Below are 10,767 nucleotides of genomic sequence, written 5' to 3' on the forward strand. Positions count from 1 at the left end.
TTGACTATCAAACTTGCGACAGGCACGAAACTTCTGTCGATACGCCTCTGGGACAAGTTCATAAGCCCGCAAAATAGTGGATTTGACAACCTCATAATCCAAGCTGTCAGCAATAGAAAGACTCGCACAGACCTCCTGCGCTCTTCCTATTAATTTGCATTGCAGCAACAGACTCCAGACGTCCTTTGGCCATTTTAAAGTGGTTGCGATGCGCTCAAAAGCAGTGAAATATGAGTCAACCTCTCCTTCCCTAAAAGGAGGTACCAAAACAATCTGTTTGCTAGCGTTAAACTGGTCTATGGTGGGAGTGTCGGGGAGTGTACTTACAGGAACGGGAGCAGCGTCACTCGCTCGAGAACGATCAAGCTCCATAGCTCGAATGCGGAGATGCATGAGCTCGACTTCCTTAGCCTTAGCCGCCAACTCCACCTCCTTCAAGCGAAGGGCAAGCCTGAGATCCTCCGTCACCAAACCCGCCCCAACCTGGCCAGCCGGGTCAAATACAGGAGACTGAATGGCGACAGGAGCTTCCGCCCCCGACGGCATCCGCCCCTTGGAAGGCTTCGGGACGGCCCCAGCAGCTTCCGCCCCCACTGCCGTCTCCAAACTCCCAGACCCACTCGGCGAGGTTTTCTGCCCCCCAAACACTCCCCTGTCCACCAGTCTCTCCACCAAACAGTGTTTAATTTCCGCCTTCTTAGCATTCAACGGAACATCCACCCTGAATAAGTTAGCCACTACCAACAAATCTGCTTTTGTGCACCGCTCCAACTTTTCAATGGAGGGACGTTGCGCAAAATCATCCATGTCAAACGACATCACGAGCAAAGCGAAACGCAAAAAGGAAACGAACCAATCACACGAACGAAAAGGGACGAGCCCCCATTTATGTGCGTCCCTACCCGCCTAGACTAGGGGCGTAACAATCACTAAGTATTCGAAGTGCCCCAGGTGGGTGTTGAAAGCCGTCTTCCACTCGTCACCCTTGCGGATGCGAACCAGATGATAGGCACTCCGAAGATCCAGTTTGGTGAACAGGACTGCCCCCTGTAATAGTTCGAATGCCGAGGCCAGCAGGGGGAGTGGATATTTATTCCTAACAGTGATCTTGTTCAGCCCTCGAAAGTCAATGCAGGGACGCAGGCTCTTATCTTTCTTCTTTACAAAGAAGAATCCTGCTGCTAAAGGCGAAGTAGATGGGCGAATAATACCTGTGACCAGAGACTCCGTTATGTAGCATTCCATGGTCTCGCGTTCCGGTTTAGACAGACTGTAGAGCCGACTTGCTGGCAGGGGAGCGCCTGGGAGTAGGTCAATTCCACAGTCGTAAGGCCGATGTGGAGGCAAAGACAACGCCTTATTTTTGCTGAATACCTGGCCGAGGTCGTGGTAGTCGGCGGGCACCAAGGAAAGGTCGGGGGGTGAGGAGCTTTTCGCAGAGGCGGTCCCAGGATTGTCCGGGACAGCGGCAAGTAAACATTGTTCATGACACCGCGTGCTCCAGCCAGTTACACACCCTTTGGCCCAGTCGATTTGGGGGTTGTGATGTTGGAGCCAAGGAAATCCCAGTACCAGTGGGGTGTGGGGGGCTTTGAATACCAACAAACTGATCTTCTCAGAGTGATTTCCCGAAATAATGAGTGTAACCTCCTGAGTGCGATGTGTGACGGAGGCTAGATGGCCGCCATTTAAGGCTGAGACCTTCAGGACCTCTGGAAGGGGAAGTAGGGGCAGGCCTAAGATGTTGGCTAACTCTTCGTCTAGGAAATTTTGTTCAGAACCAGAGTCAATGAGTGCGCAGCAGGAGTGAGTGAGGGAGTGAGACATTAATTTAGCAGGGCAGCTGAGGTGAGGGAACACTTTTGTTGTGGCGCCCGCCAGTATCCCCACAATTACTGACGGGCCGACTCTTTTACTCGGTCTGGGCAGGAGTCAACAAAATGTCCTCTTTTTCCACAAAGAAAGCACTCACCAGTCCGTTGTTTGCGCCCCAGTCTAGAGGAGGAAAGCTTGGCTCCGCCGAGCTGCATGGGTTGCTCTTCATCCCCGTGTTGCTCCTCCTCCTCACTTCTCCACATCAGAGTAGGAAGGTCCCTAGATGTACCCGTGCCCCCAGCAGGCCGCCGACCATCCCCGGCTCTTCTGCCGAACTCCCGCATGTGGTCGTCTAAGTCAATACACATATTGATTAGAGCAGACAAAGCTTTAGGCAGTTCCTTGGTTGCTAACTCACGCTTAATATTCTCATTAAGGCTGTTGAGGAAGGCTCCACGCAGTGCTTTCTCCTCCCAGCCCGACTCCTCCGCCAGGATCCAGAACTCCACGGAAAAGTCAGCAACACTCCTCCTACCTTGCTTCAGAGAAAACATGCGATGACCTGCAGCATCCGAGCTAGCGCCTTTATCAAACACACAGCGAAACTTGCTGAGAAAGACGTCATATGACACAGAGGGCTGGGTATTTAAAACTGCCTGAGCCCATTGAAGCGCCCGTCCAGTCATAAGTTGCACCAAATAAGCAATTTTAGCAGAATCAGAGGCAAAGGCACAAGGTTGCTGTCTAAACACAAGAGAGCATTGCGTCAAAAAACCCCGGCTCCTCCCCAACTCGCCGTCAAATTTTTCAGGTGCGGGGAGTGAGTACTCTCGCTGCCACGGTGGAGGTGAAGGAGGAAGCGGACAGGCTGCCGCGGCTTCCAGCGAAGGGGCGGGCTGCGTTGGAGCCGTATTAGGTGAGGAAATCAACATACCTTTAAGCTCTGTCATGGCTTGCAGAAGCGCGGTTTGTTCCTTTGAAACGTGCTTCAGCATTTCCTCGTGTCGCTCCAAAACCTCCGCTTGGATAGACAGCTGGCGTGAAGCAGAATCCGCTGGGTCCATGGTGGTGGGATTATTCTGTCACGGAAAAGAGGGACCCAGGCGCAGTTCTTGCTCACAGAAACACAGTGCGTTTATTTACAGTGAAACAGACAAGTCCAACAATCCATTCAAAAGTGCAATTTTCCAATCGTGCTCGTCCCTTGCTCCCAGTGCGTTTCGTGTAGTAACTCCCTTAGTGTGTGTGCTCCCCAACTCGCTTCTCCGCTCGCCCCTCCTGGAGGAAGAAGGAAAATCCAGCGTTAGCCACACGCTAGCCGAATAACACACTCACACTGCTCGCACAGACTATACCAGTTCGGAGTAATAATCCCACGTCGACTGTCGCCGCGAGTCCAGGTTAAATACCCCTTTCTAGCCTGGAGGAATGATTACCAACCACTGGTCAGGTAATCAGCTGCAGGTGGGCCGGCAACAGCGAAGAGGGACTCCCAATGACGACAGTCGCCAGGACACGCCTCTCCCACGGCGCACACTTCCGTAAACAACCCCGAGGGCCAGGGAGGGAGAAGCAAACACACATACAGAAAACATAAACACAAGCAGGGTCGTCCGGAAAGGGCCGTCCGACCGTGACAATCGCGCTGCCAGGTTTCAGTTAGAAATAAGAAGTCCAGTTTTTTTGGAAAGAATAAAATCGTTCAGCAGGAACGTTTTATTAGTCATTGATCGAGCGTTGAAAAGCGCCACTCTCAGCGAAGTAGAAGACATCTCATTGACAGAAGCGGCCCGATTTAGGGGACGAAGAAACAGAGAGTTTGATCCGCGACGCTCATAAATTCCACTCACCGCGGGGATGGAAGGCCAAACAACCGGAGAGTCTGGATGAACACTCCTGAGGTAGCGCCGCCTCATAGATCCAGGCACAGCTAGTCCCCGCTTCCAGAACAGCCTGAGTTTTACCTGGACACCTGCTCTTCCTCTCCTCCTCCGTGATTTGCGTGGACCCAGAAAGGCTCCACAGATGACACCTAACGAAGATCCAGACACTGGTGTCGGCAGCGGAGGATGGAAAATACCGCAGGAGGATGAGGCATCTTGACTTAACATAAAGGATCGGATGGATGACAGCATCAGGCGATCACAGACAAGGGCAGCCAACACATTAGTGACAAAAAGCGAAAGAAGAAAGGCCGAGAAAAACAGCACAGAAACTACGGCCGGCAGCGGCAAAGCCAGACACAAGCTGTCCAAATTCATGGGCTGCAACCTCCTGAGGACGCATTTGTAGGCCGATTACGTCACAGTGACGCAGGCTGTCCAAATTCAAAGACTCCTCTGAATGCAGCCGACAAACGCGTCCTCCTTTTCCCCGAATTTGAAGGATGGGTCGGGTGTGTCCTTCGTGGCCCGCCATATCCACCATATCGACGTTTTTGGAGACGTCTGTTACCCACCAGCTCGATAGCGAGCCGAGAGCTCGAGGGTCACTGGAGCCGCTGAGAACGCCACAACTCCGGCACATCATTTTCAGATCACCGCGGTCTTTCGCTACTCGGGTTAAACGTAATATATAAGTCACTTAGACAACCTAAAATGTTACTGTTGGGCTTTTTTCAGTGTTTTGTTTGTTCGTGAGTAAATCGGTTTGGCTGAGATTAAAGTTATTAGATTAGATTAGATAAAACATTATTAATCCATCGGGTGGGTTCCTCCTTGGTTTTCACACAGCTGACTAAACGTCAAACAGAAAACTGATTAAACAGACGTGTGAGACGGTCGAGAGTTTACGCGGTCTGTGTGGGCCTGTCGCTACCCGATCCGTACCGGAAACCCGATCCGTACCCCGCATGCGCAAATCTTACGTCACTTCCTCTCTTTGCCAACATTGCGACATTCAATATATTTGAATGACACGGTTAGCGCCCAGTTAGCTCCTAGCATTTCTCAACAGCGCTGCCTCCTTTTCGACTACCGGGACATTTAAGCAATGGACACCGCCGTATACAAAGAAATTCATGCTTTTCTCCTCAACAGAGAGCGTCCCCCGACTGAACAACAGCGCCGTAAAATAAGAAGAATGGCGCCTAATTACAGAGTTAATAATACAGATTTTGTAATATCTCACGTGTAGATTCATCAGCCAGATTAAGTGTTTACTGACAATTGACAGTGATAGCGCACATCATCATCACTATTCCAACAATCCTCTCCTCACAGACAAGCATAAACACACTCGACTATCACTAAATCAGATTTAACACACGTTTGTAATGACGCTAATTCAGTTTATAATAGGCTTTATTCGCTCAGTCAGCAGGTGGCGGTATCCTCGTACATTGGGAGTAAACTGCCATTAAACGAACAGAAGAAGAAGAATGCGCAGTACGGATCGGGTAGACCCGATTTGTACGGTCAGACTTTGCACATGCGCAGTAAGGATCGAGAGTCCTGATCTGTCACTATCTTTTTATTTTTCATTTTTGTCTACATTATATTAAATGTTTCATTATCGGAAACATTTTAAGAGATACTTATTATTCTTAACATCTCAACAGGTACTCTGACCCGTAACTATCGTAAAACGCTTCGACTGGAAGTAGACACCTTTGGCGCATGCGGGGTACGGATCGGGTTTCCGGTACGGATCAGGTAGTGACAGGGCCGATGCAGCCCATGAATTTGGACACAGCTACAGGCGCCATCGTACCGGAACCGGAAGATGAGGGGTTGAAGGATGGATCCTGGCCTGTGGGAGCAGACAGCTGCCAGCTAGCAAAAAAAGATTTTAAAAAAACTATTGCACAACCAAAAGGTTTCTGGGGGGGAAACATATAAGTCCGTCTCTCTCCATGTATTCGCGTGCAAGCACGTCGCTCCCATAAATCACAGAGAGGGCAGTGGCGCACACTAATGACCTCATAACCCCTTGACTTATGTTATTATTACAGAGACACCACACCATTGTGACTGTTACAAGTTCCACAGGGTTCAGTGCTACAACAACATTTATTTTTACATTTAACTAGGTTCTGCTAAGCAATATTATTATATAACGCTATATATACACTTTCATTGCTTTATCTGTCTATTAGCACTGTGCTTATATGTAAAACCAGGCATCAGCAAGTAAAACACATTTAGTGCACTACAAATCCTTTGATGAATACGAGGCTGTAATAGTTTTACTGAAGCTCAGTGAGGTACATAAAAATCCAGCATTTTGATAATACAAAACAAACATTTTCACATTGGTACTGACCAGAAATATTCTGAAATGACTATGATATTATCAAGTTACTGCATATTACATGATGCATGTAAAGAATAAAATGTGATATTCAGATGCACATTGAACAGATCAGTACACTGAATTTTTCTAGAAAAAAGGATTCAGGTTGCTTTGAAACGAGCAACACTGCCACAAAATTCATGAAGTTTTATCTCATGTAAACAAACATGTCATTGACATATAGGTAAGTTTAAAAAACGATGACTTGGTCGCATTTTACATGCACACTCATATATAACCTGATAAACAGTATTTCCTAGTTACAAATAAATACATTCAATATAGGCACAGCCAGCAACTAAAAGCAGGTTGTTACGGCACATTCAGCACAGCCTGGCGTCCGGCCGTCATTCCTTCGCGACACAGGTGCATCCGACCGCCAGATCGAACGGACAGCTGCAATACCCATGCGTGCCTATGCTCTCGTACACCTGAATCTGTACGAAGATTGGTCTGGCCACCATGTTCTCCACACTGCAAGGCATGCATTTGGCCTCCTTGATCGTCTGTGGTTCTCGGCCTGCTTTAGAGTTGTTTCTGAAACACAGGAAAACAAAGTCCACGGATAAACGGAAGTGTTCAGGTGTGACAGTGTCAGACATTAAGATCTGCTCACGCTGGACTCAAAAGCCTGTGAATTTTAGCTGTAACACATGTGCTTGTCCCAGCACTGTGTCCAACCTTTCCTCTGCTAAAATCAATGTTGAAATCCAGTTTTTATGGCTGGGTGGCATAAAGTCTGCAGCAAGATTGGACTGACAGGGCATTACCCAGTAATCCTCCACGACTTCCTGCTCATTTGTGACGGTAATGAGATCATAATTTACAAAATGAACATTGTGTTTTATTCAGTAAGACCTGAAACCAGCGACTGAGACCATGAAGTCATGAGGGCAGTTTAGAGTGGCCCCCACTGAAAGTGCATCCTTACACTCCTGAAGCACCAGTCGTATATATACAGCTGTGTTTGTATGATCAATGAAGCCTAAACTTTTGTTCTTTCCTGGCTTTAAGTAAGTAAACTCACTGTAGTTTCCAGGGCGCGACTGAAGAATTATGGAGGTCGGACACATGAGTGAAGTACTGCCTGTGATAGTGCTGAGCATGGTTGCAGTTTTGAGGACAAACCGGGCTGCTGAACGCTGTCCCCATCAGTCCCAGGAAGAGCTGGAAGACAAGCACACATTTTGACACAATGACACCGATCAGAGGCTTTGACTGATCTGTCTCCAACGTCCCTCCAAAAGAAGCTCGATGAAAACGCTTTGCTCTGTACACACACATCACACAGGTTTGTGTAGTAATGAGCTGTGCAGTCCAAAGCTGTTTCCAGGCTGTCACTGTGAGGTGAAGCCAGAGCGTACAAAGCATCTGCACACCTGTTCTCCAGGTGACGGCTCGTACTCACCAGAATAGCGCTGGAGTTCATGCTGAAGCTGCTGAGCTGGAATGCGTCTCCTCCTGTTCACCTGTGTAAACTCTCTGCTGGCACAGAGCTGCTGGTGTCTCCCTGTCTGAGCACACCTGTTTTATCCTGTCACTCGCTGATGAAAGCTCATTTGCATTGTGCGGGGGAGGTGGCGGAGCCGTGTCAGCGGGATGTCATCATCGCGCGTACACATCAGTCAGCGAGTGTGTACGTGGTTGAAGTTTGTTTTGTGTCGGGGCTAAATTTAGTCTGAACCTGCAGGCTTTCAGTCAGCTTTAAGCTTCATTGTTCCCGAGGGAAACTTTCAAGTTTCAAAGCAAAGAGAGAAAATCAAAGGTGAAAACATAACATGATATTTCAAAAGGTAAAAAGGCTGTAACAGAACTAAACACACATTTAATTATTTCATGTAATTGAGCTCTTTTAGATATGTTATCATATCCTGTAGTTGGCTTTTGACTTCCTGACCTGCTGATCAGTTTGAAGTTATCCTGGATTATTGAGCACTTTCAGACTTCTTCTCTGGTTTTCAGGCTCTTATTTTGTCAAGTCAGCCTTTGGGATGATCAGTCAGAATAAATACTGACATTTATCACGGCTTAAGGGAAACGACATTTGACCTGATGCAGCTACAACTGATACGACCTGCGTTTGGTTTCATGTCCAAACTGAGCGTCAGTGTTCAAATGTCTCGTCATCCAGTCATTTCCCTCGAGGTTCAAAATTCCCAGGCTCGGGACACCGTGACAGGGATTTCCTCGTCTTCTGCTACATCACCAAAGCGCAGCTTCCCTGGAATTTGACCCGGCCTGACACCCACACACCGATAGAAGTCCTGATGCAAGTGTGGGTTGGAACAAGTAGGAACAAGCCTGCTGCCTACTCTCACTACTTTCACAACACCTGAAGCGCTCACCTAATGAAATTCCAAACAGGCAAAGCTATAAATAGAAATCTTGGAGGGCAAGCAGATACAGGCTTTGGAGCCAAGCAGCTTTGGATTCAGGAAATGTGCGTGTTCATGAACAAAGCTGCACACGCTGAGTTTCATCACTATCCCACACACCTTACAGTGAGAGCAACAGTTTTCTGTGAATGAACCTGATGTCATGGTCCTGGGCCGTGTTGGCCCAGTATTCTTCTCTTGTATTTTTTGTATTCAGTTCCCTGTTTAGGTTCTGTTTCCTGAGTTGCCCTGTTATGTGGTTCCCTGTGTGCTTTCCCTTTGTGACTCTCACCCCCTGTGTGCCCCTCTATGTATTCATGAGCCCTTGTCCCCTTTCGTGTTTTCTTCCATGTTTTCCCCAGCCTGTTATGTCTGTGTTCTCCCCGTGCTCTCTCCTCCTGTCTGAACCTCTGTACTTTCTGTTTTACTTTGACAGTCTCTCGTCAGTATGCGTCATGTTGTGTTCACTCCTTTTGTTTTGTTTTTGTTTTGTTTTGTTTTTTTGTTTTGTTTTGGTTTGTTGTTTTTCCATAACTTGTGTATCTGCAAATATACACATTCTGTATTTTTCATATGAAAGAAACTATACTGTGGTGGGGCTTGCTAATTTCTTGTTTTTGATTTATGTATGTTATGTTTTGTTTTACTTCATATGTTTATATGTTTCATATGTTGTTTGTTTAATTTAAGACAAAAAAAAAAAATAAATGAATGAGAGGTAAAACTTGAGGGGGTAGGGACAAATAAGTAAATACTTCAGCCTACTCCTTTTCAAACAAATAATGGAATGATATTTTGTAATGATTGTGAAGGCACATGTTTGAAATAAAAATGAACTGAACTGAACTGAACTGAACTGAACTCCTGCCCTGTCTCGTTATGATTATCTGTGTCAGCTGTGTTCCCCGTGTGCTCCCACTTCCCTCGTTAACCCTCTGTGTATTTATGTCTGCGTCTCCCTCAGTTCTGTGTCGTAGTCTCCCTCATAGCTGCGTGGATTTCCCTGTGTCTCTCTGCAAGTGTTAGTTATTGTTCCCGGTTTAAGTTTTGTATTTCTTGTGATCTGCCTTCCAGCATTAAAGCTGTGATTTTGAGTTTATCCCCTGAGTCCGTGAGTTTGCATTTTGGGTCCTCATCCTGCCTGCCACACAGCCGAATCATGACACCTTATAGTGCAGATTAACTTGAATCCCCAGATTAACTGGGATTGTCTTTTTTTTGTTGCCTGTGCCATTTGGTTCTTTAACCGTCAGAATTGTTGTCTGAAGACCAACAAGGAGACCCAATGGATTTACTTTGCCAAGTGGACCATCACGGCCTTGCCGTATTGGTCCATTTGATCGACCTTTGTTGTTATTATTTATTTTATTTTCAGTTGTTACAGACGGGACAGACATGACTGAGGGACAGGAAAGGGAGAAAGAAAGATAAAGGAAAAGAAAAACAGAGCAACATACTAAACACAACACCGTCACGTTAATCTAGCTAAGTGTAAACAGCAGTAAATACTAAATACTGAATGTTGTTGTGTAGCAAGCAAGACCGACAGCGCACAATGTGCTTGTGTAGTTTATGTCTATGAACAGTGAACACCCGTGTGCACACCTGTGTGGATCAGCGCGCTTGTATTCAAAAGGTTTCCCCATGTAACGGTCTGCAAGAGGATGTAGAGAGCCATAGCCCCGTCTCCCAGGGCATGAATCAGGCACGGTCCAGGCTCCAGACATCCAGAGGCCCCAGAATACGAGGACACAAGGAGGACCACCAGGGGGGCATCAGTGCCCCCCTCCTGGGAAGAGCTGAGGAGAGCCCCAGACGAGGGGTCACCCAGCAGCCACGGAGCAGAAGCACTGGTGCGTCTATCGGCTCTGCCGGCAGCCAGCTGTGCCAGAGTGAACCGAGCCGCAGGCCCAGAGGCCCGAGGGCCCCCCACGCCCCGGAAGAGGCCTGACCAAGCAACAGGCACCAGGCCCCGCCAAGTAGTCACCGGGAGTGAGCTGGTACATACCTGAGCGCCCAGCCCCGGACACCAAGAACCACCAACGCACCGACCCCTGAGGGCATCAGTCCGGCAGGGAGTGTGGTGAGGGGAGACAGGCCGTTGGAGGGCCTGGGAGTTCCCAGAGAGGTGGAGTCTAAGACCCGACCTGACATATAGACACAGACAAACAGGCACACACAGACACAAACATGCATTCCCACCCTCATGCACACATATACAAACACTCAGCACTCACCCAACGTAAGGATGGACATAAATGGACATGTACACACAATCACACTC

The 10,767-nt window shown here is 47.9% G+C and overlaps 1 protein-coding gene across 1 annotated transcript; it reads right to left on the bottom strand.

The window, feature by feature from the left end:
• Positions 1-5,806: 5,806 nt before the first annotated feature.
• On the bottom strand, positions 5,807-7,837 carry LOC146685292 (uncharacterized). The gene is made up of 3 exons (XM_085444683.1): positions 7,517-7,837; positions 7,136-7,275; positions 5,807-6,645 (listed from the first exon to the last, which is right to left on the bottom strand). Exons 1-3 carry the CDS (start codon positions 7,535-7,537, stop codon positions 6,456-6,458), a joined length of 351 nt encoding a protein of 116 aa, XP_085300809.1. The 5' UTR covers positions 7,538-7,837; the 3' UTR covers positions 5,807-6,455.
• Between the last annotated feature and the right edge of the window lie 2,930 nt (positions 7,838-10,767).

The sequence above is a fragment of the Copadichromis virginalis genome, linkage group LG20 (genome assembly GCF_057382275.1).
Source record: "Copadichromis virginalis isolate Kocher_CV1m ecotype Utaka linkage group LG20, C_Virginalis_male_GT1.1, whole genome shotgun sequence".
NCBI classification, from domain to species: domain Eukaryota; kingdom Metazoa; phylum Chordata; class Actinopteri; order Cichliformes; family Cichlidae; genus Copadichromis; species Copadichromis virginalis.

Bases quoted from the DNA above. Each gene is read 5' to 3' on its own strand.
- LOC146685292 (XM_085444683.1), bottom strand. From the start codon at position 7,537: ATGAACTCCAGCGCTATTCTG. The intron at 7,276-7,516 runs GTGAGTACGAGC...CTTGTCTTCCAG, and splicing joins TGAACTCCAGCGCTATTCTG to CTCTTCCTGGGACTGATGGG. The intron at 6,646-7,135 runs GTGAGTTTACTT...CCTGTGTTTCAG, and splicing joins GTCGCGCCCTGGAAACTACA to AAACAACTCTAAAGCAGGCC.